Source organism: Alligator mississippiensis, chromosome 7 (genome assembly GCF_030867095.1).
Source record: "Alligator mississippiensis isolate rAllMis1 chromosome 7, rAllMis1, whole genome shotgun sequence".
Classification (NCBI taxonomy): Eukaryota; Metazoa; Chordata; order Crocodylia; family Alligatoridae; genus Alligator; species Alligator mississippiensis.
Window position 1 is genome coordinate 38,155,600 of NC_081830.1, and position 27,829 is coordinate 38,183,428.

The window sequence follows — 27,829 nt, forward strand, 5'->3', positions numbered from 1 at the left end:
AAAGCAAACACATCCTGGCTCTATTAACTGCCTCTGTGTCCTGGGCCCTCTTTCATCTGCCTGGTGATGTTCCTTCTGTCTGGTTACCCCTTCTTGACAGCATACTCCCTGTCATTCTGTCCACAGATCCCCCTCCAGAGCGACTGTAGCCTCCCATCCCACCCTGTCGCTCAGTGCACCACCCCAGGGAGTCCCAGCACAAGAATCTTCATGGGTTCATAACAGCATAGATTGTGCTGCCCTGTTCCAGGTGGGCTGCCTTGGAACCTGGGAGCATGACTCATTTCTTGAGCAGAGCAAGACAGCAGAGTCAAAGCAGGAAAACTCTGAGGAGCTGGCAGCCAAAAGCCTCTGAAGGCTCATGCCTGGGAATTCAGTGGGTTTAAGACTAAAATGGGAACACAGACAACACATATCCTTTCCTCACCTAGGTTTTCTCGGAGCAACCAGGTGAGCACAGAGTCCCGGTAAGGAATAAAATCTGTTTTCTTCTTCTTCTTGTTCTAGGGTGGAAAGAACACAGCAGAGAGGTCAGGCACCTCATTCTCTTCCAAGGGAGTGAGATCACAGCCAGCACTGACCAGGGCTACACCTTATGTGACCTCCAGCCACATCTGACCAAAGGCAACAGGACACAAAGCCTTACTCTGGACAAAGGAACAAACCTGTTTACAAGGAGCAAACCACTAAAGGTTGAGGGAGTTGGTTTTGGTTCAATGGGCAACCAAAGTCCAGCTGCTAATTGTAGCTATCTAAACTCAGAAATCCTGCAGGAAGAATCTGTCTATGGAAATCTGCTTAACTTAAACTAGGAAAACAGTGAAAGCAGTTTCAACTGCCCAATTCCAGCCCTGTCCACCATGGGGCAGGGATGGCCCAGAGGTAATGGCACTAACCTTGGGCTCCCCTGGAACTCACTTCCCACCTGGGAAATGCACTTCCCCACCTCATACCAGCTTTCTGAGGTGCCTTGTAGTAATAGACCATAAAGATCCTTACAACAGACAGAACTGCAGGCACAACAAAGGAGAAAAGAAAACACTGGGGAGTAAGTTACCCAAATATTATCAGGCCTCAGACAAGGTTTGGTTCAGGCTCAATTTGGTTCTCATTGCAGTTTGGTTCTCACTGCATCCACTCACTGACCCACCCGTACACAGGCTAGCCCCCTTTGCCTCTTCCTTAAAAACTTTATACAAAAATAGGAAGAGTCCTCACATCCCTTCCAGCTCAGGGCTGGTCTTACAGCACTGATAGCAGGATCCCAAGAAAGTACAATGCCCGAGGAGTGAAACACATGAAGACAGCCTCCCTCACTTGCAGTACATACACATTCCTCTCACTGGTGCCATTTCACCATGATCATCTTTGCTGTGTGTCTACTGGCTGCCAGCTGGGTTGTAGCTCAGGATTTTGCAGCCCAGACCCTCACTGGGGGCTGTATTGTGCTGACAATTTCAGGGCAGATTTCCCTGCCCAAAATAACATGGGGCTGTGCTTAAAACCCCATGCAACACTATGGCCCCAGGAAGCATCCCCCATCCACCCGCAGCTGCTGCCCCCACCCATGTCTGATAAAATCAAGCCAAAGGAAATGGTTGCCTCCAAAGGCACGTACCTTATTTGGCCCTGAATCCTGCAAAGAAACCAGAGACACTGTTTACCACATTATGAATGTGTGTGACAAAGACCAAGGAGGAAGATTGCTCCTCCCCTTCCACCCTAAGGAAGCTTCTGCTTCCTGACAGCGTAGGGCTCTCATGAAGGAATCCCAGAGCACAATCTTGCTGCCAGCAGGGAATGACACCCCACTGACTGTGGTACAGCTAGGAGTCTCAGCACAGACTTCTCCCACCCTCCTAGCCACTCTGCCAGGACAAAGCCTCAAACATTTATTGGCTGTGCTATGGCACAGGTCACCTGCATGTAACATTGACCTCCAGTCCCAGACATAAGATGACACTGCTAGACTGCAGTAGTGACTACAACACAAAGGAAGGCACAGTCCTTCCTCCCACAGGAAGGAAGGAGCCAGACAAAGGGTGGGGGGAAGAGATCACACACAGGAGGATAAGATTGGATAGTGGAACATACTCCTTGGTCTGGTCCATCCAGACTCCCTCCAGATGTGGTGCAGGCACCTATTCTGGACTAATTCAAGAAACGCTCGGATGCTTATCTTGCTGGGGTCCCTAGCTGACTTCCTGCCCTTGGGGCAGGGGGCTGGACTTGATGATCTTTGAGGTCCCATCCAGCCCTAATGTCTAATGTCTATGAAAATCCATGTTCAATCATTGCCCCTGGCTGCCTTCTGGCTGCTAACCCCTCTTAAAAACATGTTTATTTTTAATATATGTAAACTTTACCTGATCCCCCTTCTGGTTACTCATGTGGTCCTCTCACCCCCCACAATAGCCCTCACCCTTGGCAGGCACCTACAATAAGCATTCCAGTCAACCATGTGAGCTCCAGTCAACCAAGCTCCCAGCAAGGATTCTTTATTCCAGGTTAGACAAAGGGCAGGCTTTCTGCCTGACCTTGCCTGCCTTCTGAGTCCATCATCAGTACCTGCCATCCTCATCCCCAGGAAGGGATGTGCGTGCATATTTGTGTGCTAGCTCAGGGGTCAATGTGCTTGATGCCTTGGAAAGACCCAGCCATGCGTTGCCTTCAGTCATGAAGCATTCACCTTGCTGAATGTTTCCTGGTTACCATTCCTATGCCTTACTGATGCTTGGAGCATAAACAGATGCTTACTCAACATCATAAGATCATAGGAAAGTAGGGCTGGTAGTATAGTCCAGCCCCTCTGCTCAAGGCAGGATCATCCTAGATTAAACCATCCTAACCAAACATCTGTCAATCTGCTCTTGAACATTTTCAGGAACGGAGATTCTACAACTTCTCTAGGGAGCTTGTTTCAATACTTGGCCACCCTCATACTCAGGAAGTTCTTCCTAATCTTTCTAAATTTCTCCTGCTGAAGCTTGAGGCTATTGCTCCTAGTCCTGCCCCATACAGCCACAGAAAAAAGTCCATCTCCATCTTCTTTATAATCTCCCTTCAGGTATTTGAAGACAATTATCAAGTCCCCATTTATCACATCATTACTGAGGGCAAATTTGTGGGGCCTTAACTAACCTTGCTAGGTATTTACCCATAGAAGCATGTGCAATGGTTGATTGGACTATTTGTAACTATGTTCAGGGGTCATCCATGTGAGCAAGTATGCCACAGTCTACCCAGTGTAGCCATATCCCCCACTGCATGAAGACCCCATACCAATCCTCATTTGGAAACTTTACCATTTCAGCCAAAGCAGAGATAACCTTCCCCAGTGTGGTCAGGGACTTGTTGATGTTTGCTCCTTCCTGTTGAGAGAAGGGAAGACACTCTTTTGATTCCAAAAACTGAGATAAAGGAAGGAACACGACACTCAAGCCATTTTAACAGGGGTGGACCTATGGCTCAGCATAACAGCCCTGGCCAGGGTCCCATGATTGCTATACAAGGGTGTGGAAAATCTCCCACTGCACTGTAGATGGTAGATCTACAGAGTGAGAAAATGGAGGAGCAGTGGTTGTAATGGCATCTAATGGCAACTGTCGTTAGTGGCAAAGGGGAATCAGTGGAAAGTTGGGTAGGGTTACAGCAATGGCCAGTTCACAGTCAGGAGCCCCTGAAAAAGAGCAGTTTGGGGATGTTTTGTTACCTGACAGCATAATGGAGTTAGGAAAAAATGAGCTAATGTCTCTGGCAGGGGACACTGTCCTCACCTCTGGTCTTTCAGCTCTGCAATTCCCTTACCTTTAGTCTGGTTCCCTTTGCCCCTGTGGAGTCGGCCCGTTCACTTCCTGCCAGATCAACTAGACTGATTTTGCTGACCTGTAACAAGAGAGGGAGTTCAGGCATGCAGCTGCATGGATGCCAGTCTCAAAGGGCACAAGAAGGACTTACAAACCATTTAGCCAGAAAGGTCCCCAAGCACTTTTGATTTGGAACACAGAGAAATCATTCATCTTCCCCACTGAATTGCAATCTCCCCCTCTGGGGTGAAATTCAGCAGCTGTTTAACAGTGCACAGTAATGCCACACCTGAACTTGGAGAAAGAAATGACCGCCTGGTCCAAATTAAGGAGAGAGGAGGTACATTTGGGGTAAGAGTGTGATTATTCTAAATGAGCATGACTGAAACACTAAGGCTAATATTCCTACTCTTGTAAAGTGACCTGGGATTTTAGGAGCTAGGAGGAATGTGGACCTTGCCTTTAAGACCTATCCAGAAGACACTCTTCCAGCAGTACAGTGCCTCTTAGCTCCAGAGAGAATGAGGTTCAGTACTACCTAGAGATGGTCTACTTTTGCAGAGCTCTGCCCATTGGCTTGTGCTCTAGCAAAACTAATAGAAATTTATATCCAGCAGCAACATTTCACTATAACTTCTGAAGTCAGAGAAAGATTACCAGAATCAAGGGATGGTCTACTAAAAAAGAAATCTGTGATGGTTTGGACCCACATCCACATTTACTTAAGAAGAATTCAGATACATGGCTCAAGTTTGGGTTCACCCTCTCCATTGAGATAGGGCCTGTGTCTACAACTAGGCCTCCTAAGCCAAACAGTGTCCATTCCTGTTAACACTGGATCAGCTCCATCAGTAGCAACAAAACTGGGAGTAGCTACCACTATGGACAAGGCTTTCTTGGCCCTACTCTGTAATGATTAATCCAGCTCTGAGCAAGATTTATATGACTCAGTGGGACAGAAAGAAAGGTGACAATGGGTGTGGTACAGAAAGGGGAGGTCAGGGTTATAAAGCTTACCCACTGGTTCTCCATCTCAACTGCTACGCAAAGAATCTTGTTAGTTATCTACATGTTATCTCAGCCCCACTGGATAAAACTCCCCTGTAGGTAAACAATGTCCTCCTACAGAGTTGGAGTTGCAGCAAACAGAAGCTATTACTAGCCCTGGTCTGCCTGCCCTGGAGAATGCCAACCCTCACCTTCTCAGTGGTGATGTCAGTTTCTGCATCATGTCGCTTTTGGGTGAAGATGATATTAAACACAGCATGTGAGCGGCTGCTGGTTTCGTTCATGTTGGTGGCAGCAACTGTTCTGTTGAGAGAGGATGGCAGGAAGGGATGAAACATTGCAACTTGCCAGGCATGGCTGGAAAACCTAATGCTTAAACTCTCACTGACAACTTTGTCACTCAGGGAGAATGCAAATCTGATGCTCACTCTGGCTATCATAGACATGACATCACACAAGGTTGTGTGATACCAGGAATGGTGAATTAGAAGAGTGGAAGTCAGAAGTGATCACATTGGCTTCTCCCTTGTATGCAGCACTTTTTAAAGCAGTGCTTTGCCACAGTCATCCCTTTCTTTAAGGGCTTGACTTGAAGCCAGCTGCAGTCAACAACAGCCTTTCCATTGACTTCAGTTGGCTTTGCACCAGGTCCCAGAAGCCTACTTCCAACTCCACACCTTCCCTCTGGTTCTGTGATAGATCAACAATAGGCTATGAGGACAGTGTTGAGAAGGCAAGATAAAAATAAACCTAGGTCAATGCAATGGATGTGGCTGCTTGGCTGTGTTCCCTGTTTTTGTATGCTTTGTATTAGACAGGGGAAAAGGGCACCTTGTCTCTCTCTAACAATCCTTTCATCCAGCTAGGGAAAGAAGCAGAAGCACTTGTAAGGAAATCTCATCCAGTTCCCCACAGTCAGAATGGGAGCATGATGCTACACCATGTAAGGCAGTGGACAATACAGAAACTGCTCAGGATTCTGAGAGATATGGGAGGCCCACAAGGGCAGAGGAGGAAAAGCAAGAGAAACACAGCTGCTTGAAGAGGACTAGAAGGTAGGGTAGGGAAAAATTCACTGATCTCCAGCAGGCCCCTGTCCTGGCCCTCCACTCACCTAGCTTTATTCCCAGAGTCCATGAGGTCCTGGATATCATTGTAGGAGGTGACAGCGAGCTTGGACAGGTCCTCAACGTAGGGACCCATCAGAGGGTGCTCCCTCACCCGCAGGTTCCCTTTGTTCTTGGGGTTCAGGAGGTCCCGCACACGCTCACAATATATTTCCATGTAGCTCACCTGTGCAACAGAGAACCTAGGAATGCAGGGGATTCCTACACCACACAACACACTGCCAGCACCTGTGAGGCCCAGGTCCATCACCCTCACTGGCATGGTAAGCATCAGTTGCAAGTAACCCCATTAGAGTCAAGAACCTACTGATTTCACAAGCACTGCTCACACAGTTATATACTGAGTCCAGGTAGGGTTGGCAAGCCAGTCAATTGACCAGCCAAATATTGTCAATTGACTGGTCAACTGACTGTGTATTTTTTGACCCACCAAAGATTATAGCAATTTTACAAAAACCTATTTTTTTTTGTAGTTTTCTTGACAGAAATATGATTTTTTTTTTACACATTTCTTAATGGAAAATTTGTGGTTTTACTGTGTATTATTTGGACCTATCGGCAATTTTTTACAATTTTTGACCAATATTTGACCAGTTAATTGACCAAAATTTATTTGACCAGTTGAATACCCAACCCTAATTCCAGGTGACAAAGGGAGGGCAGGGCCATTTGCCAATACTCCACAGGACATAGCCAGCTTCATATCTGCCTGCCTGAGGATCTGCACTTGCCTACATTCACAGACAGCCCTGAGAGATAACTGTGCAGCGGGACTTATCCAAGCTCAGGAATTGCTCCATTTGGTTTCTAAATCAGTGTGTGACAAAATTAAGATGAATTGCCAGAAGGAGCTCCTGGAAGGGGCTGGGAGGGACCACTTATGTGGGCAGCACAAACTTTATTACATTGATTAAGAAACTAACAGTTAGATGGGTGCTATGTGTATGTGTACAGTGGGCATGAGTGTAAGAGGATGAAAGTGTCTGTGTGTGTATGCATGCATGTAATGTGTGCATGCATGTAACGTGCATGAAGACATGCAATTACATGAATGTGTAAGAAATTGTATGTGGGCCTCACTACAGGCCTGCCAGAGGCTAACAGGACTCTCCCATTGCCTCAACATGCTGCACCCTGCCCTGGGAGCTGGTGGCTCATTTCTGCTGACTCACGGGAACACCAGTAGCTCATTAGATCAAGATGGGATCAAGATGGGAATAGGCCTCTCTGCAAGGCTCCTAGGGGCTGAGAGCCTTGGGGCATGAGGGAAGGAACTGTAGGTACAGACTGGTCTGAAAGAAGGCTTGTGTAGGGGTTTCCTAGAGTGTTAATTGGGAGCTGCTCTTTTGTTAAAAAAATCACACCCCAGGAGGTAACCTCTTGGCTGTGAGTGCAGCTAGGTGGGCCCACACAAAAGTGTAAGTCTGAGACTATATGCATCAGCCTCTTTCCTGCATCTCTTAAATAGCTCTCCCACCACCAGCTCCTCTCCCACCTAGAATGTGAATGGGGGATGCCCCTTACCTCCACAGAATAGGACATGTTGTCATTCGTTGTGTCATTAATGCGGGAGAAGAGGTCCTCACAGAGCTGCAGCAGACAAGGAGAGAAAAAGGTGTGGCAGCTCTCATCTCCAGTAACAGAACCCTTCTTACTCTCAGGAGCCCAGCACTCATGCCACCTCCTAGCTACCTACTCCAGAAACCAGTGTCGCAGAGGAGGAGGCAGGGGATGAAAAGCCACTAGAATGTACATCTGGGCAGCAGCATGTCAGCTGTCACTGAGGAACCTGTAACTCTGACACACACCAGTTGTGAGTGACACTAATCTATGTATAGGAGGACCAGTAGAGTGGATAAAGTCAGCAGGATTCTGAATTAAGTTGGTTAACTCGGGGCTTGGACACACAACACTACACTGGAATATCCAGGACTGGAGAGGTGACAAACTCCTACCCCAGCAAAACTTAGCATACTTGAAGCTGCTACAGAGTATAGAATAACTATGGAACGAGCAGAGATAAAAACTATACCAGCATAAGTTATATCAGAGTAGACGTTGTCTACCTGCTTCCATCCCAGGGCAGCCATTTGCTCAAGGCAAATAGGCTGTTATCTGCTCCCCTGTTGCCTAGTGGGAAAGCACTGTAATAAGAGATACTCCAGAAGAGCTAGCTGGTACACTCTGGATCCTCCCAATTTAAATCAGGGTACAAATATGTGAATTCATTAGTGCAGATGTGCTGCCTGTTTAGAGTCTCAGAGAAGTGAATCTCCTTTGCTAAATTAAGACCTGGTATAATGTCACTGACGTCAGTGGACTGACTTAGAAGGGAAATCAGTTTGGTCCAGTGAACTAAATAATGCTCTTCTTTGGACCTAGGAGAATCCCACTGTTCTCAGAGAGGTATAAATGAAGACCAAGTCTGACCCAGTCAATTCACTAGTCACTAGTCTCTTCACTGACTAGGATGTCCCCTGCCTAGAACCCATTTTCTGATAGTTTCCATCTTCAGGATTCCCCTTGCACCCTCCACTGACACACACCCCACTCTCCTTCCTTTTCACATTAGCTCTTGGATCCACCTTGCTCTGCCATGACCCTTTCTGAAGCTCCAAAGGTAAATCCAAAGCTGCCCAGGAGTCCTCAGTGCTCTCAGACAGCTTGTGGCCTCCCAGTGTTGGGTCTCTATTCCAAGACCCTTGTTTTACACATCCCATCCTAATTGTACTCAGGGCACAATGCTCAGCTAAGGGAAGAACCCTGGAGACAAGGAGCTGTTCTTCCTCCAGATACCACCAGTTGTCTTGGCCAGCCATGTTTGTTTCAGGTGTACTATGGTGTTGGTAGAGCAGAATCTGTTTTACTTCTCCACCATCTGGAGCTCCTGCTCTGTTTTCATTCCTCAGTCTTTGCCCTCTTCCTCCTGCCTTCCCTGCATATGAGCTCCCTGCATCCTCGCTGTCACTATGGGCCAGATTTTATTCCACCACTTAGGTGCCTAAGTGGACCTATACATCCAAGTGCAATACAATTACACACTGCTCAAGCCCTGAAGATACATTAATACATCTACCTTTGTTGCACACTGTCAGCCTTCCCTTCAGACTGAGTCACATAAAAGCAGCCAGGAGAACTCACTGATCATTTGCATTAACTGTGTTTCAGGGACTCAAGCAGAGTGGAATGGAGTCACACTGAGGTGTCTAAGTCCACTTAAGTACCTAATAGCTAGAACAGAATCTGGCCCATATTTGCCTCCCAACCACTCCATTTTGATGCTTTTCCACCATGGTGGGAACTATACTCAGTCTTCTATGATTTCCACAACTCACTCCACCTCATCCAGCACCCCTGCTTGTTGGCGTCCTTTGGGCCCAGGTACCACTGTGCTCTCAGCGGTGCTGGGTTACCTGTGGGATGATGCCTTGCTGATCTTTCTCCTGCTTTCCCATCATGGTGTATGATTTTCCAGCACCTGTCTGCCCATAGGCAAATATACAGACATTGTAGCCCTCAAAGGCATGTTGCAACATTTCCTCTCCGATGTCCCGGTACACCTGCTTCTGAGATGCATAATTGATGTCATCTGGCTGCAGGAAGAAGAAAATGGAGAAGGAGGTCAGGAGGGAGGGAAAGAGCAAGAGGGTAAGGGGGAAAAGAAGAAAAACAAGATAAAAGGGGGGAAAAAAGTGGACCTAAGCCTTGTCTCACATGTGCTGGTTTTACTTGGGTGCAATTCCTTTGACTTCTGTGCAGTCACTCCTGACTCATCCCAATCCATATCTGCTTCTGACTCATTTATGTATTAAGGAAGAACCTGGAGGTGTCCATGACCATGCTTCAATGACTGGAGAGGGGTCATTTAACTCATACTTCACTATGTTCCACTCTGTATGGCCATCAAGGGAAAACATCTTAGTACCACTCCTGCTGGAGATCTCCCTCTGTTGACACTGAGGTCAGTGCCTCCTCTACAAGGTACATGTAAATGGGGACAAGAGACATGCTCTGATGCAGGGGTTGCCAACCTATGGCCTGTAGACTAGATCCAGTCCATGGAGCTGGGGGGCTTTGGTGGCATTCTGCAGTGGGGGCCTTAACAGAGAGAGAGGTTGTTGTGGCCAATGCCACAGTGGGGAGTCAAGGAGAAGCAGTGGTGGTGGTGGTGGTGGCTGCTGGCTCATTCCAACTCACTGCCACAAAACCTTGCCAGCTGCTGTTCTGATGCACATGGAGAAGCATGTGCATGTGACCCACTTTGCTAAAATTCTGGGAACTTTGCATAATGGTTTGGAAACCTGCCCCACTTTGTCTGGTATATATAAGAGTGGGAGCTAAAGGCACAACGCTCTCCAGATGCCCCTTCTAAAATGGCAGGGTAGAAAGCCTGTTAAGGTCTCTTGCTGTGGCTTGTGAGGTGTGAGTTTAAATCTTGCTCTGGAGCCAGGTCAGCTGAGGGCAGTCTTTAGCATAACTCTAAATGGATACCTGGTCATTCAGACTGGGAGTCAAAGGTGGCTAGATGGGTGGTAGGCTTTACATGCCACTGGCTATGAAAACCTGTATGCCTTAACCACAGTAGCTCCATGAGCGCCTAGGCTCCTCCTGATCTGGGTCTAAAGGAGCCTGTTCTTGTGAGCCCCAGAGCAGAGAAGGGTTCTGAGGTGGAGGGTGTCCCAGGGAAGGTGAGGATTAGGGATTGGTGGGAACTGTGCTGGGTATATTTTATTTCTGTAGGCTGTCTTCTCTTGCGCAGAGAAAAGCAGTTGGTTTGTTACAGTTGCTAGCTTTATCCCAGCAGTGTGCTGGCAAGGACAACCTGAGTGCCTAGAGCCTTTTAGGCTCTATATGCTGAAAATTAAATAAATAAATTAGGTACTTGGTTCCAGGTGACGGATCCTAATAAAAGGCCCCTGGAGAAAGACATCTAACTCTACGACAGTCCAGCACTGCCCCTCCTCTATTTCACTTTCCACCCAGCCAGGGATCTGGGCAGCTAGAAGACCATCTGTGGTGAAGGAAGGGGCCATGATCTCTGCTATGCAAATGATTTATGACTGCTGAGTCAGATTCTACCTGTCAGTGGCTTGGGGTTGTCTGACTAGGATGAGTTTCCAGATTGATCAGCTATTTGAACAGACACAGAATCATTTCAACTCAATTATTTCCTGTCATCACCTGAGTATTTCATTGCAAGTCATCTAAATTCAAGCTGTGATTGCTCCCCTACCATCCTGGCTCACACTGTGCCTGGTCCCCACAATTATCTGTTCCCTCACTGGAGAACAGAAAACTCCATTGTGAACCTGTTGTGGACAGTGAGTGCAGAGGGGCACAGACACAGCTGAAGCAAAACTATTCAGCCCAGATATTTGCAGTGTGGTATTTTTTGCATCATTCACCCTGCCCTTGATGTGCACCTGAGCTGTGGAATCATGGGATTGCCAAAGCATGTATTTTTTTAGTTTGGATGAACAGTTCTCCGTTTTTCAATCCTACGTCACAGCAGAAACCTGTTTCAGGCCCTTCCCACCCATGCTCCTGAGAACCCTCTTTCACCATGGCAGACTGACAAGAGTATGGGGCAACGGTCCTGGCTGGACCATTTTCTAACCCCATGGGTTTGGGCTCTTTCACACTCCTTGGAAGGGGGGAGCACATGAAAAGGACAGGCTTTCCAAGGCAGTGCACCACCCTCTAGTCAACTGGGAATCTCTATCAGCTAGGTCACGAATGCCCCAAATCACCCACCTTGCCCTGTATAAGTAGAACACGAATGTCATGGCCGGCCTGAGTGCACCCCATTTTCTAGGCAACAGCTCATCTAGGACTTGCATTGAAAACCTAGGCCCAATGAAGCACAGGCCCAATGAACCTAGGCCCATTCACTGCAATGAAGCTCCAGGAGGAGGGGAAATCCAAGCTCTCATGACAAAACTTCCACTTACCGTGGTGTGAGACCAATAGGAGTAGTCAAAGCTGAAGCTTTTGGGCGTCTCTTTGGGCTGTTTTGGGTTAATGATGGCTAGAAAAAAACAGACAGAAAAATAAAAGATGATCTCTCTGCCTTTTGCCTCCCTTTTGTTAATATTCTAAGCTCCATAATTCCAACAATCAAAACCTGGAAAGTACAGCTTAGTAGGGGATAGGAGAGGGGACTTACCTCCTACCATCTCACCAGTTCAAACTAGGGTCTGATATTTACTGTCTTCTGACAGGTTTGGCGTGGCCTCTGTGATGGCTTCCATCCAGTGTCCACACCAAAGGAAAAAAATCATGGCTAGCAGGATATAACGATTGAGACAAACCGAAGATGAGACACCCACTGTATGACCACTTCACAGCACACAAGCGTCTAAAGTCATGCAGGAGCTTCCTCATCAGGACCCAATCTCTTGATGCCACACCCAAGGAGATACAACTACAGATGCGGACCAAGAGGCTGAAGAAAATACCTGATAGAAGAAAAATGGACATTCCAGCCTCCCACCAGGGGCTGACAAACCATGGCGAAGGTGGCGATGTCTCAACCACCTATGTACCAGAGTCGGAAACTCCAAGGAATTAATGAAGAAACGTGGCTATACTGTTGGTTCAACCACCTGTGACTGCAGCACAGAGCCTCAGACTATGCGACATCTGCTGCAGTGCCTGCTGCTTGAAGGCACATGTACAATGAGAGATCTCGCAAAGTACAACAAATGAGCACAAGCATGTGTAACAAAACTGTCAAATGTCATGTAGAGACACAAAAATGAGAAGAACCACAGAAACCACCATCCACACTGACTCCTATGTCAGTGCTCTCAGCAGAAATTCCAGGGACAGATGGGGCATGGAAAGTGCACCTTCTTTCTCCCACCACACAAGGTTCCTGGAATTTACCGTTTTGCATGAGAATCATAGTACCATAGGAAATTGAGGCAGGAAGAGACCCCATGAGGTCATCTAGACTGGCCCCTCCTCTGGGAAGGATCATTCCTGACTAAAGCATCCCAGCCAAATGTCTGTCCAACCTTCTCTTGAAAATTTCCAGGGATTGAGATCCTACAACTTCCCTAAGTAGCCTGTTTCAATGCTGATCACCCTGATAGTCAAAAAGTTCTTCCTAATCTCCAGCCTAATTTTCCTCTGCTGCAGTTTTAGGCCATTGCTCCTTGTCCTGTCCCATCCAGACACAGATAAAACGTGCATCTCTGTCCTGTCTGTAATTGGCTTTTAGGTATTTGCAGACTCTTATCAAATGTCCCTCAGTCTTCTCTTCTCCAGACTAAATTACCCTAGTTCTTTCAGGCTTTCCTCATAAGTCTTGCTCTAATTATTTTTGCTGCTCTTCACTGAACTCTTTCTAATCTGTCCACATCTTTCTTGCAATGAGGGGGCCAAAACGGGATGTAAGCTTGTTTCCAGTGCTGTCAAGGAGAAGCCTGGGATTTGCTTTGCTGGCAGGGAAGTCCTTCTCAGGGCAGGCTGCACATAGAGACTGTTTCCTTGTGAGACACACTGAGCAATAACATCTCTAGTTCTTACAGGTATGGACACCTTCTTTAAACCACAGCTGATGAGAAAAGAAAGGTAGGGTTAGATTCTTGTTACATCTAAAAGGGCCAAATTACAACCTACATTGTGGCTGCACATGTCTCCCTCACACCATGTGGTGTCAGAAGTGGGCCCTGATCACTCTCTCTAGGGGAAAAAATGGAGAAGGAGTGAAAGAAAGAGGAACCCCAAACTTCCAGAGTGCAGAAAGTCATGGAGAGACTGTGCACTGCAGCAGGGAGGTGACAGGCTGAAAGCTGAGTGTGGCTATGGAGGCCATACCACAGATGGCTCTGCTAGAGAAGTTTGACAGTGGGATTGCAGGCAGTTGGCCTTGCTAGATCAGAAGGTTTGAGTAGTTCCAAGCAGTTTCAGGCTTATCAGAAAGAATACAGTAATACCAGGTAAATGCCCTCATCTTTGCCATAGGAGAGGCTGAAAATGATGTTCTATGTGCCCTCCCCTTTAGTGAGGAGGAAAAGAAAGACTGTAAAAAGTGAAAGAGACTTTTGAGACCCATTTCACAGGGAAAATAAATGTAATATACAAAAGGGCCCATTCACACCCCACACTATGGTTGCATGTGTCTGTCTCCCTAGCACCACAATCCTGACTTCAGGAAGTCATCTGGCTAATGTAGCTCTGTATAGAGGATGTCCATACTCTGGATGACGGAATAGCTGTGTGCTGCACACCTGGTAGGCATGTTCAGAAATACCAATACTGCATCCTGCTGTGAATTTCCAACATACAGCTCAGAAATGTCACAAACGGCCCCTCCAGCATAGCTTCACTTCCACATGCTTCCAGAGCTGCCCCCTATTCCACAGAACCCTGGAAATCATTCTGGCTGTATGGAATTGCCTTCAGAGCCTATCAAGGCTGCTTGTGAGGTGCAGATCAAAGAATCAGCTCCCCTGAGAAGCTGGACATGTTGCTGCAGAGCACTGGCTGCTCCTGCCAGCCAGTGAAGCAAGCAAGCAAATCCATGTCTCTTGTGTGGTTGGGAATAGCACTAGTGGTGGAAAAGTCTACTGCATGCTGCTCTGGCTTGGGATCCTCAGAGAGAGAATGATGGGAGCTTGCCATGTGTCCCATCAGCCTGCACAGAAAGGGATGTGCTGAGCTGAGAGGAGACCCTTGTGCTTCCTTCCTGGAGTTTCCAAAGCAGCAATGAGAACAAACAACCTCCATACTTGGTGAGTGCGGAGGAGCTGTTAGCACCAGACCCTGATGCAAGGGAGCTGGAGGGGGTAGCCAGCAGGTGCATCAGTTACCTGCTGGCCCAGGCATGGAGACAGCTCTGCTGAGTCACGCAAGTGTCTAGGATAGGAAACTTTCAAACTCTTTCAGCCTTGCTGCCAAGTTTTCACTTGCCCACAGGCCTACTTGCTCACAGCATGGATGTTTAATATTGCCCTTGATGTATCCTCTTCCATGGCAATGCTCTCAGACACCCCTGGCTGTCCCAATGAAGTCTGTCTAACCCACTACAGCTGCAGCAGTGAAGCCCCTTTGCCTTGTTCCTACCCCAGTTCCCAGAGGACCAGAACTGGAACCAAACCCCAGTGGAACTTCTCCCTGGGGCTGCAGCCAACAGTAACTGGAGCAAGACAGAGAAATTCAATGCAGGTTATTGATTAGCTGCACCCACAGCCTGCTTGTGTATTTGCTTATCTGACACTTGTAAAGAATGGACCAAATCCCACTCATTTATTCCTACAGGCTGTCCAAATGGCAGCAAGTGGGACTACTCTGTCTATTTACACAGAAAGATACATGTTGCTCATCAAGATGCTGCCCATCTGATCAAGTCAGCAGACAGAGGTAGATTTTTCTCTCTCTAGCTCTCCTTTCAGAAAGCAGGAGGTAGATGTGAGCTGTTTATTTCTTGGTGGTATTGTGGTAAAGAAGGTCAGAGGAGTGATGCTACATCATTGCTGTGAAGTCAGAAGCCCACGTCCATCCCATTCTCTCCTGGAAGGGGCCACACACAGTCTCCTGTTTTCTCTTGAAGTTGGTAGTTCTCTTGCTCAGACACAGATGGCAGGGGGCCTTGCCATGCAGGAGATGGCAGTCCCTTGGGTCATGTGGTCCAAGCCTATGGAAAATGAGTTTGGTCTACACTTCAGTGAGGAGCCACAGCAGAGAGGGGGGCCCTAGTGTAACACATTTTCCAAGTCCAGAGGTTCTGCTGTCCCATGAAGATGGAGTCATTTTTCCCAGGTTTGTGGTTTCACACCTAGGCATGGAAGCCATGGATCATCTTGGCTAGACCTGACCCTGACAGGCAGAGGACACTGCTTCCCTGTCAGATGCTTACAGGAAGGGCTGGATTTTCCTATCATGGCTGTTAATGGCTCTAGAAACCATGAGGGTGCATCTTCACTGCTGTCTCACACAGCTGCTGTGTCTACATGGCTAGCAGTGCCCAAGGTAGCTAGTTTAAGGCTAGCTCAGATATGTCTGCACTGCACTCCATCACTGCTGAGAATGCCATGCAGACAAACCCTAGGAATCTACTTGAATTCCCAACCACAGAACTCATGGACAGAGGACAATGTTGTAGACAAAAGCTGATCAATGAGTCGATCCTGACCATGCCCCTGAACACCTGGGAGGTGGCGCTGCTAATGTCTGATTTGGAAATCATCCATATACAGTTGGCAATTTAGGCCACGCTGTTTCCAGCCCCCTGTGGCAGCTTCATGGAGAAGCTGGGCCACACGGGGGTGAGGATGGACTCCTGTAGGACTCCACAGGTAAGCACTGCACTGGGAACACCCCTAAGAAAAGCTGAGCAAGACTCTGTTCTGTGTGAGGTAATACGCACATCCCCAATAAAAACTATAGGCTGATTGGGACTGGATGGAAGAAGGAAAGTACCCTCGGGGATTAGCTTCTAGCTAATTTATTTTAGGCACTTACTCCCTTCTCAGGCATGTTTAGCAGGGCTAAGGGTGATTAATACCCAGTGTTAAATTGCCAATGAAAACAGGAGTCTACCTTTCCCATCTCCCTGGTGAAAAGAATGTTGCCATGGAAATCTGAGAATGCATCACTTTGGGTGCTCACTCTCTCTCTCTCTCTCTCTCTCTCTCTTTGAACATTTATGATGTTTTTAAAACAATTTAAGGGAGCAGAGATGCGTCAGAAGAAGCCACAACGCAGAATAAGTCACAAGACCAAATACTTGGCAATTTTTAGCCGACATTCAAACGACCTTCCAGGAGACAGAGCTGGCACAGAATGGGAGAGGCAGGCAGGCACAGGCACCACAAGGATCACAGACCTGAGATCAAGTGGGTGTGGTGGGTTTGCCTGCCCAGTGCAGGTGGCTCATCTGATCGTAGAGCCAGAGAACACTTGGGAGAAGGAAAGTCACCATGCAAACAGAGTGGCACATGATGGGGTTAGCAATAACCCTGAGAACAGACTGGGAGTAATGTGCAGCACAGAGAGATGTCTCCACTATGTCCAATGCCCAAAGGCATTGGAGGGGGCACATACTGAGCCCCTGGGAGGGGGTTGTGGGGAGTCTGTCTCAGGCCACACAACCTGACACTGGTTCCTATGCTACTTTAATGTCCAGGCTGGTACTAAAGGCCAATGATGATTATATCTTTGCCTCCATGTTGCTCCACTCCAGGCAGCTGGCACCCCAAAGGGAACAGGGCCTGTGCTCCACACACACCCTGGAACTGACTCCTTCCAGAGGCCATGCAAGGCAGACAGAGCTCCTCACAGCCTCTTCCTCCCACAGCTTCTCAATCATGTGTGTTGAGTCCACTGTCACTCTAGCCCCTCATCAGCAAGCAGAGTGATGCCCCTCCACAGAGACCCACTGGCCAAAGCAAGCAGCCAATATGCCCAGAACTCCCATCCTTTGGCTTTAATACATCTCCCAAATCACCCTAAATATTCCTGTGCTGAGGACACAGGAAGCTCTTTAAAAACACCAATGTCCACCACACACAGATACCAAGTGGTAAGTGCTGCCACAAATGCATCCTTTTGTCGACAGACCCCTGGCCTTGTTGGCCACATTTCACATTTGATGTGCCCTAGTGAAATCATGAGGCATAAGATGTATTTGATCCTGAGACGTGCTCACTGGCCAGGGCAGCCACTCACTTCAGTGCAAGTGCTCAGCACAGTGACTTGGGTGGTATGCTATAAAACCCTGCTCTGGTATGTGCACCTTACATACCACAAGAACTGGGCATGTTGAAATACAAGCAGATTTAGGACTTTAGGCTGTGATTTTTCAAAGGCATCACAGGGGCTTAGGTAACTAGGTCCCACTGGATCTTGATAATCTCATTTCTTCAGCCTCCTTTAAAAGCACAACCCTAACATCTAGAATCTGGTAGTGCCTGGTATTATTTATTTCTGTGTTTCACAGCTTTTTGCTTGCATATACTGGACCAAATTGACCCCACATGTAGCTATGTTGAACACAACAGACTTCCACCAGGGATGAATTTGCCAAGTTGTGCCCAAGATCTACCTCAGCAAATCTATAGCATAAATGAAGGGCTGCATTCCTTCCATAGCTGCATATCTGAACCAAATCTCTGTCTACCCCACACTGCCAAGTGAATAGTGTCTGTAACAATATGCCCTTTATGTGGAAAAGCAAAAAAAAAAGGCTCTTTAACATGCTGCTTGTTCTACCAAGGGCCTAAATTAATGATGAAGCTTCCCATAAAGAACTGCAGTTGCTAGGAAACTGACCTGGGAATACTTAATTGGCACACATGTCCTTCAGAGCAAAGGTAATAAGAGCAAGGTGGTAACGAGAGACGAAGGGGAAGATGCAGCACTTCAAAAGGGAAAGGTCAGAAGTCAGAGGCACAATGCAGACGTGAGTCTGAGACTTCACGGTGACCTAGCTGATTGTTTTTGTCCCATCTCCAGTGAACACAGCTGACAAAGATATGGGAAAAGGTTCAAAATGTGGCCACTTTGCATTGGTGAGCACTTATACCTGTGAGTAATCCATTGAGGTTAAGAGGATGACTTGGGCAAGGAAGGCTTGCACATTCTACCCCAAAGTTTGTTCCTCAGCTTTGTCCAGATTCAAGGTATACAAAGTCTTCCTGAAATCCCTGTGGGGTGTCCTAAGCCACTGTCTTAGTTCAACTGCAGTTTCCTTTTCTTCCTCATCTTTAAGGTACATCTCCAGCTCTCCAGTGGTTTTACATCACCCTATTGCCCATACTCCTCATGCACTTCCACACTCCTCCATGTAACTAAATCACTTTTCCAAACTATTTTTCATCCTCTGTTTTCTCCAAGGTCAGCTTCCATCTCCCAGCTCTGGTTTGCTTGAACTTGATGGCTGCATTTTACATGTACAAGTTAATCCCTGCTGTTGCTTCCAATGATCAACACAATGAGCAGTATCCAGTTGAATTTGTCAGGGTTTGGCTCAAAGTAGGCATGGGGCCTAGAACTCTGATCAGTGGCTGACCCAAAGCTGCATCTTCTCCTCTCTGATGGGTACCTGAATGGCCCAATCCTTTCTCCATCACTAGACAAGTGTAATATGGCTTATCTGGGGCTGTGAGAACTACACAGACCATGCAGCTGATTCAATTAGCTGAAATTCACCTTTTTAAGTGGAACACATCACAGAGAGCACCACACTTCTGTGCTCTCCACGCTGGCTCCCAGTCCAAGTCTGGATTACACTCGCAGTAATAATTTCTTCCTCCACTTCCCATCTGTGCATCTACTTGCATACACATCGGCTGCTTATCCTTAGAGTGATGGTCCTAGGAAGTAGAGCACAGCCTATGCTGCAGAGGGGTCCTCAGCAGTGAAAGGCTCTAACAACAGAGACCACAAGGAACCAGAGTTTTGCTGTTTCTTGGGTGTGTTAAAAAGTTCATCTCTTCATTAATGGCTTCTCCCAGTGAAGAAGCCGCAGAACTGACCAACAATTTTCCCTCTGGAGGTAACCAGCAAGCTGTGGCTCTTCTCTGCAGAGTAAACAGATGAAGGGGTGGGCAGTTCTTATTTCCACACATAAAATCATAGAAAATTAGGAATTAGGGCTGGAAGGGACCTCAGGAGGTCATCTAGTCCAGCCTCTGGCTCAAAGCAGGATCATCCCCAACTAGATCATCCCAACCAAGGCTTTGTCTAGCCAGGTCTTTAAAACCTTTAAGGATAGAGATTCCACAACCTCTCTGTTGAAGGCTGCTATTAAATCCCACCTCAGTCTTCTCTTCTCCAGTCTAAATAAGCCCAGCTCCCTCAGCCACTCCTCAGAAGTCATGTGCTCCAGCCCCCTAACCATTTTCATTGCCCTCCACTGGATGCTCTCCAATTTGTCCACATCCTTTCTGTAGTGGGGGGGGTTGAAGGAGGCACAAAACTGGACACAGTACTCCAGATGTGGCCTTATCAGTGCAAAAAGAGGGGAAGAATCAATTTCCTCAATCTGTTGGCAATGCTCCTACTAATGCATCCCAGTATACCGTTAGCCTTTTTTGCAGCAAGGGTATACTGTTGGCTCATACTTAGGTTATTGTCCAGTATCACCCCCAGTCCTTTTCTGCAGAGCTGCTGCCTAGCCAGTCAGCCCCTAGCCCATACAAGTGCATGGTATTGTTTTGTCCAAAGCGCAGGACTTACTGAACCTCATGAGATTTCTTTTGGTCCAATCCTCCAATTTGTCGAGGTCTCTCTAAATCCCAGTCCTATCCTCCAGCATATCTACTGCTTAGTGTCCCATCTTAGTGTCATTTGCATACTTAGTGAGGGCACACTCCATCCCATCATCCAGGTCTTTAGTGAAGAAATTGAACAAAACCAGCCCCAGGACCAAGCTCTGGGACACTCCACTTGACACCAGCTGCCAACTAGACATCGAGCTATTAATTATTGCCCTTTGAGTCCGATGATCCAGCTAGTTTTCTATCCACCTTACAAGTCCATTCATCCAACTCACACTTCCTTAGCTTGCTTGCAAGAATATTGTGGGAGACTATCAAAATCGTTGCTAAAGTCAAGGTCCATTGCTCTCCCTGCATTCACAGAGCCAGTCATCTTGTCATAGATGGCAATCAGGTTGGTCAGACATGACTTGCCCTTGGTGAATCCATGCTGACTGGTCCTAAACACCTTCGTCTTCTCCAAGTGCTTAGAAATGAATTCCTTGAGGACCTGCTTCATGATTTTTCCAGGGACTGAGGTGAGGCTGACCGGTCTCTAGTTCTCCAGTTCCTCCTTCTTCCCTTTCTTAAAGATGGGCATTATATGCTCTTTTCTGATCACCTGGAACCTCTCCCTATTGCCATGAGCTTTCAAAGATAACGGCCAGCGGCTCTGCAATCACATCGGTCAATTCCTTCAGCACTCTTGGTCAGAAGGATTCTCATCTTCCTGGGCACTGAGTTGGGAGCCAAGAGATCGACTGGAGTTCCAGCCTTGGCTTGCCCACAAGTAGTCATGGACATATCACTTCACCTCTTGGGTCTTTTCTCCCACAACACCACTGTTTGTCTGTTCAGGTCATAAACACTCTCCAGCACCAACTACTACTTATTGTGAGTCTGCACTATGCCTGGCATAATGGAGCACAAACTGCAGGTGGGATCTCCATGCTTGACCACACCAGCAGTAAATAATTAGAAGGCCCATTGTGAACAGCCTACACAGAGAAAGGCTGGGGAGAGTAATCAGCAGTGGGTGCTGGATTGGCTTTTACAAGAAGAACATAGAATGGTCTTAATGTTGGTCTTTCCACCATACAAACAAACTTTACTAGGCCAGTTTCGTTCCTTGCCATGTTTTATTTTAGAAGCTCAATTTTTCAAAGTCTGCACTGAGAAATTAAGTCAGCCTCTCTTCAGAAGAGTCACAGGCTTTGTTTGCCTCTTGAGAGAAGGGCCTTGTGGTCCTCACTTCAGCAGAATTGTCTCTCCTGTGTATTTATTGTGACTCTTGGCAGCTGCTTGAGTACTGTTGAGTACTAATTAGCACGCCTCAGAGCAAACTCAATTAATAGAGGCTGCTGTGAGTCTCCTGGAGTATGCTAATTAGCATGCTCCAGCAGCCTCCATGTCACGTGTATTCAGTGTCCCCACATTTCAAAATGGCGGCAGGGGCACTTTAACGGAAGTTTGTCAAACAAGCTTTAGTTAAAGTGCCCCCACCCTCATTTTGAAGTGCAGAACTCTGAATACACATGATGCTGCAGGCACTTTAATTACAGCAGCTCTCAGGGTGTCTATACATGTTCTCTGGGGTGGAGAGCTGCTCTAATTAAAGCACATGCAGTGTCATGTGTATTCAGCATCCTGTGTTTCAAAATGGCGGTAGGGGCACTTTAACTAAAGCTTGTTCAACGAGCTTTAGTTAAAGCACCCCTGCTGTCATTTTGAAATGCAGGGATGCTGAATACGCATGACACAGAGGCTGCTGGAGCATGCTAATTAGCACACTCCAGCAGACTTGCAGCAAACTTGATTAATCAAGTCTGCTCCAATGCATGCTAATTAGCACACACAGGAGCAGAGGTCCATCACATGTATAGGTGCCCACAGAGCTGCTCTAAACCATCCCCCAACAACACCACCCCAGAGCACATGTATAGATGCCCAGCTCTGAGAAGAGTGCAAGCCTGTGCACTCTGAGGCAGCATACTACAACAGGAGTGTTCCTCATGCATGTCAGGTTCTCCAGCCCCTGTCTGATGACATACTTCTACTGCTGTGGTTTCCATCAATTTTGTACACAAGTGGAAACTGTACCAGGATCTGGAGCAGATGGATAAGCAGCTATACCTAGTGCCTTGCCACTAGGTAACAGCCTTTCTGCATTGACCAAACATCTGCTCTGGGACAAGCTGTTGACACATAAAGACCTACACCAGCTTAACTCACAAGGCTAGACTTTACACATGATTCTGTCAGGGCTACCCCTACACCAGATTAGATGAAATCACCCAGATGTGGGTGGTTATATTGTCTATCCACTCCTTTTTTTACAACAGTTAAACATTCAATCCATCCAGGTATTTGGAGACCTTATTAGGTGGGATAGCCCTATAAGACTGCAGAGCAGTGGAAGGAGTAATCTGACAAACACATCATAATAGCCATCAGTAACCTAACAAACAAATGAGTCCCTCTCCTTTTGTTTTACAGACCAGAGCCAGAACACAGGAGCAAGGACAAATAGAAAAGAAGTGAACCCCTTGAAGCTCTTCACTGTCCCTTGCAGAGACTTCAAGAAGAAACAAGGCACCTCTTTTTCACAATTCCCCAGGTTGCTTGGGTTTGACTCAGGCCCTAGCAAAGCCAATGGAAAAATCTCCGATTGTGTATTCTATGGGCTTTAGTTATGGGTCTGTGACTCCCTGTGCTAGAACTGATTTAGTCTGTAAACCTGAAGTGACGTTCTGATTCACACAGCACAGGGGTTAAAGTGATTCAGGAATCCTGTCCCGTGGATTCACTCATTGGCTGCTTTAGGAACAGAACCATAGGGACTGAGGAGAGAAGAGATTTTAGGGACAGAGAATAAGTACCAGGGCCATCAGTGTGCTAAAGGGAAAAGATAGAGAGGACATTTGTGGAAAGAAACAGCTAATGCGGGCGGATGGGGGGGAAGAGAGAGATTATATGGGTGGAGCAGAGTTAATACAAAGCCTTCGATGTATTACATCCCCAGAAATGTCATTCAAGGGTCTCAGCTGTGAGGCACATGAGAGCCACCAGCTTCCACTCACTTATGCAGCCAGAGATGGAAGATGAGTACAGCAGATCAGCTAATTACCAACAGTTCAGCAGTTCTCTGCTGTACACAGATGGTCCCCAGCACAAACACCATCACTGGGCTCTTTTCAGACAGGCCGGTGAGTAAGCAATGGGCAGCAGAGAGGAGGAAGGAATGGCCTCTGTCCCTATGGCCATACTGCCCAGAGTTCCTTCAGCAATGAATCCCTGCCAGGGCACTGCACTGGAGAAACCAGAGTGCAGCACTGGCATACATCCCTCAGCCCCTCCTATCGCCTTGCCTGACAGCAACACAGTGGTGGTTACGTCTGCTGCTGACTTCCAGGCTCATCTCTGAGATCCCGGATTATAGGACAAGGGGATTTCTCAGGTGCTCAGGGCCACTCCCAACATCCCAGCTCTCGGTTCCTGGGACTGAGGATCCCATAGGTCTAGGGCAACTGTGTGTCCCTGTAAACAGGGACTGTTCCAGTGTCTCTGAAGACTTTACAAAGACCGGTATTTTCTCCTGTCTTATGCAATCCCCCACAGACTGGCCACCAGCTTGTGAGACTGATAGCAGACCCCCACCAAGCCAGGCAGGAGGTACCACCTTGAGTTGGCTTCCTTTGGCCTCCTGGTGAGCCTACATCCCACTCAGGAGCCCTCCAGACAGCCAGTGAAACCTAGGAGTTCAGAGGCTCCCTCTGACTCCAGGTAGCACTGCAAATATCCAGGCTGCAAGAAGATGAGCTGCACCACATGTAGAGGTAGATGCCATCTGCCCAAACATGGGCAGAAGTGTGAGTGCTCCTGACCTCCCCAGCAGCCCAGGTGAGTGCTAGTACCCCCAATCAACACAATACATAAGCATGCGTGCAGCCTTAAGCATGTAAATAGTAACCTGGGGACTGAAACACATTTGAAGTTCAGCATCTGCTCATGAGCTCTGGTGAAACAGGGACAGAATTAGTGACACATGTGCCCAAGGGCCCTGCTAAACAAGAGAGGAAGCTCACTTGCTGCCAGGAATATGTTATTTGGATAACCAAAGAAACAAGTGCTGAATGCATTTCATGCCAATGCTTTTCTCCTACGTGGCACAGAGGACAAGAGACTTGGGAAGAGGAAGGGAAGTGCCTGTTTTTTTCCATTTCCCAGCATGTGGGAGGTTTGGGATTGCTGGTGGTAATGTACTCAATCACTCACAACTGGCAGCATCGTCTGCATCCCAAAAGATTTGGAGTTAATTACCAAACAAGAAGCTGCGCTCACAGTAGAAAGGGGTCAGAAGCAATATTGCTATAGCAACACTGCATCTTGCATCTAGTCAGACCACTGGCTACCTGTGAATGGAGCTAGTCTAATCAACAGCTAAAATCTGTATTCCTGGTGGAATTCAAGAAATAAAACATGTTCTGTCTAAATGTCCACAGCTTTGCCATGTCTCCTTTTTCTCAAAGACCTGGAGAAAGGTAATGGCACCCATAAACTTGTCTATGTCTCTCCCAGCTAAGCAGTTGGTCCAATTAAAGGTTTCACCCACAAAAACCCTTGTCTCTCACACAGAACATGTAATGCATTTATGCTTATTTGAACCATCAGCCATTCATTGTGCACACATATATGCATATGTGTGCGCATATATGTGCATACACATATAAAAGGCAAGGATTTCTTTGGGTGATATCTTTTATTGGACCAACTGCAATAGAGTTAGACAAGCTTTCAAATACATATGTAAAACTTGAAGTGGGGGCTTAAGTGCCACAGACTTTCATGACCCTATTCAAGTGATATCAAGAGACCAATCACAAACAGAATCTTATATAATAACAAAATGCTAAGCTGAAGAACTAGGTTTTTAGCTGGGGGAAATCAGGACAGCTTCACTGATTTACAGCCAGAAAATATAAAGGGTTTGGTTTTCACAACAATCTTAACATGCCCATATCAACACACAATATGTGGCTCACTCTAAGAATGCCACGACACTAGGAATTGTATATGTATGTCTATATTGAGACCTTCTATGTAATAAAATGACAAATGCTAATATACCATAACAACAGTGCAAAACTTTCTATCTGTCTGTCCATCCAGCCATGCTCTTCTAAGGCCCTCATACTCAGAGTATGTCTGATGTATCACTGAGATTTAAGATTTGCCTTCGTACTTTTTTACTTTGAAGTGATTTAAACTGTAATTTTAATATTATATTAACGTGTATATTTGTAGTTAGTTCTCTGAGGTTAAAAATAGAAATACTAATTATTCTACTGACTTCACTTGAGAAATGCTAATTATTCTACTTCCTTTACTCAGAACTTCCTAAATTGTACATCTGCAAAACCAAGAATGGATGAAATCCAAGCAGCATGCAGAGCATTTTTCCAGTTGCTCTCTTAAAATCAAAACATAAAGAGGGGGAACATGCTGTTTTCTGCTAATCAGGCTGGGAGAGAAAGCTACTAACATTTATAATAGCTGGACAAATATGTCAGGGAAAGAGAGAGAAAAAACCCCCACTGGAAGCCTATTGTATTGATCGGTTTTGTCTATCATTCCAAAACCTAACTGGATGACATCAGCATCAATGACCATAATGGTTCTGTCACCGAGCACTGAGGTGCCTTGTGCCTAAAGAGGGGGAAAAACTGCTAAGAAAGGAGCCCTAGCAGTGACTAAGGAGCTCCGCTGGGGGTTGCCAGGGCAACCAATGAAGGCCAGCTGACCAGAAGGGGCCGGGCCTGGCTCCCTTTATAAACCCAAGGAGCTGAGGCCAGGGGCAGTTCCCTGCCAGCACCCAGAGAGGCAGGAGCTCCTTAAGCCATGATGCGAGGACAAGCCGAACTGCAGGTAGCTTGACCTGCATGGAGTAATGTTGTTGTAGCCAGGCGGCTTATGTTTGAGTTATAGCCAGGAGGCTCACGTTTGTGTTGCTGTTTGATATCCCCGGTGGTTTGGGTGAGGCTATTAGGGGTTGGAGGAGGCCTCTAAGGGGACTCACAGCAGAGTGTGAGGACCCCAGCGCCAGCAGGGGCAGCACACTGGGTGCATAGACCCCAGCCCCAGAGAGGGGCATTTGAGAAGCCCAAGTTGGGCATGGCGAGCCCCAGAAGGTGGGGGGGTCACACTGCTGAGAAGCCCAAGTTGGGCACGGCGAGCCCCAGAAGGGGGGGTCGCACTGCTGAGAAGCCCAAGTTTGGGCACCGGAAAGCCCCAGGAGGGGGCAGCATTGTAGAGAAAACCTCAGAGAAGACGGCACAGAGTGAGAGAGGGCCGGAGGGAGCCCTAGCACCAGAAGGAGCGTGCTTCAAAGGAAGGAAGGGCCAGGGAGAACAGTAAGGGGCCGAATAGTGAGATAATTGAGACAACGGTGATTACATCAGCGAGGTGTGGACTGCGGTGTAGGGGAAGAAACGGAGCTGCAGATAGCACCCCCTAGCGGAGGGGGCAGTATAAGGGCAGCCTCCCACTAATTAATTAATTAAGATCAAGGCATGGCAGGCGAGTAGGCGGGCGGTTGCCCCAGAGACAGGTGTGCGGGTCACTTTGAGGGCGGCCCAGAGCGAAGACCTGTCACAGGTTCCTTCTGGCCTTCAATCTATGAACCAATGAATGTCCACACTACAGATTTGATCTCTCCTACAGTTCCTAGACCATCACAATTACAATACTCCACCCCTACTACAACATGGAAGATATCAAAATTCACTGTTTACAATGGGAAAGCCACAACATGAAGAATAAAGAAGCCAGACTATACAACGACATCTGCTTCCTAAGCTATTTAGCTCAGTCTTTGTCTGCCTTTTTCTTAGACCTGATGAAGGGCATTTGATACTTGAAAGTTGGTTCAACAGGTGCCCACTTACACAATTTTTCCAATAAAAGATATCACAAAGATCCTTGCCTTTTGCACATTGCACATTTCCTGAAACATCACAGCTACAACAAGACCCCCAACCCTGTCACAAAGGAACTAATAGGACAGGTTGTGAAAGATCCAAGATGCTTGTGCAGCCACCAACAGAGAGAAAAAGATTTTGGGTAGGAAAGTATGGAAATGCTGAGAAACTGGAGAGTGGGACTTGATTTCAGTGAGCAAGAAACATCATAAGAACAAGGCACAACTAAAATCTGGGCCTAAGGAGAAGGCACGGTTCAGAGAAGCACAGCTGCAGTAGACTTCCACATGAAGATGGAGGTGCAATCTGAGTCCCAAAAATTTAGCACAAATTTTGTGCTTGCAGGGAGGCTCCTTTGCTAATAGGAGAGAATGCACAAGTCAGATGGATATCCAGCAGAAGGGCAGGCACCCGCTGTCACCAGTGAGATCATCCAGCAGTGCTATGCAAATCCAGATGAGAGCATGAATAGTCACAACACTGCAAAGGGGATGTCAAACAGTAACTTCAGTGACAGCAGCTCATCCAACCCCTCACTGAGGTCACCATCAAGGACAGGTGTTGCCATCAAGGACAGGTTCAGTTTAACAAGACAGTGCTATCTAAGGCTCCTCTGAGCTCTTTGTGAGTGAGCCCATTCAGGCTGTGGAGCACAGAGGCAGGCCTGGGACAAAACAAGGAGACAGAGAGGTGAAGGAAAGATG

The 27,829-nt window shown here is 47.2% G+C and overlaps 1 protein-coding gene across 19 annotated transcripts in view; it reads right to left on the reverse strand.

Moving 5' to 3' along the window:
* KIF1A (kinesin family member 1A) overlaps nt 1–27,829 on the reverse strand; it is a 143,623-nt gene that overhangs the window by 82,946 nt on the left and 32,848 nt on the right. For all 19 annotated transcript variants that reach the window (XM_059730860.1, XM_059730859.1, XM_059730857.1 and 16 more), the window contains exons 3-11: nt 11,893–11,969; nt 9,355–9,534; nt 7,466–7,531; nt 5,929–6,107; nt 5,006–5,117; nt 3,808–3,885; nt 3,306–3,371; nt 1,619–1,636; nt 428–503 (exon numbers count right to left, since the gene is read on the reverse strand). In XM_059730860.1, the coding sequence (XP_059586843.1) occupies nt 428–503; nt 1,619–1,636; nt 3,306–3,371; nt 3,808–3,885; nt 5,006–5,117; nt 5,929–6,107; nt 7,466–7,531; nt 9,355–9,534; nt 11,893–11,969 (852 nt within the window). The remainder of the gene's footprint in view (nt 1–427; nt 504–1,618; nt 1,637–3,305; nt 3,372–3,807; nt 3,886–5,005; nt 5,118–5,928; nt 6,108–7,465; nt 7,532–9,354; nt 9,535–11,892; nt 11,970–27,829) is intronic.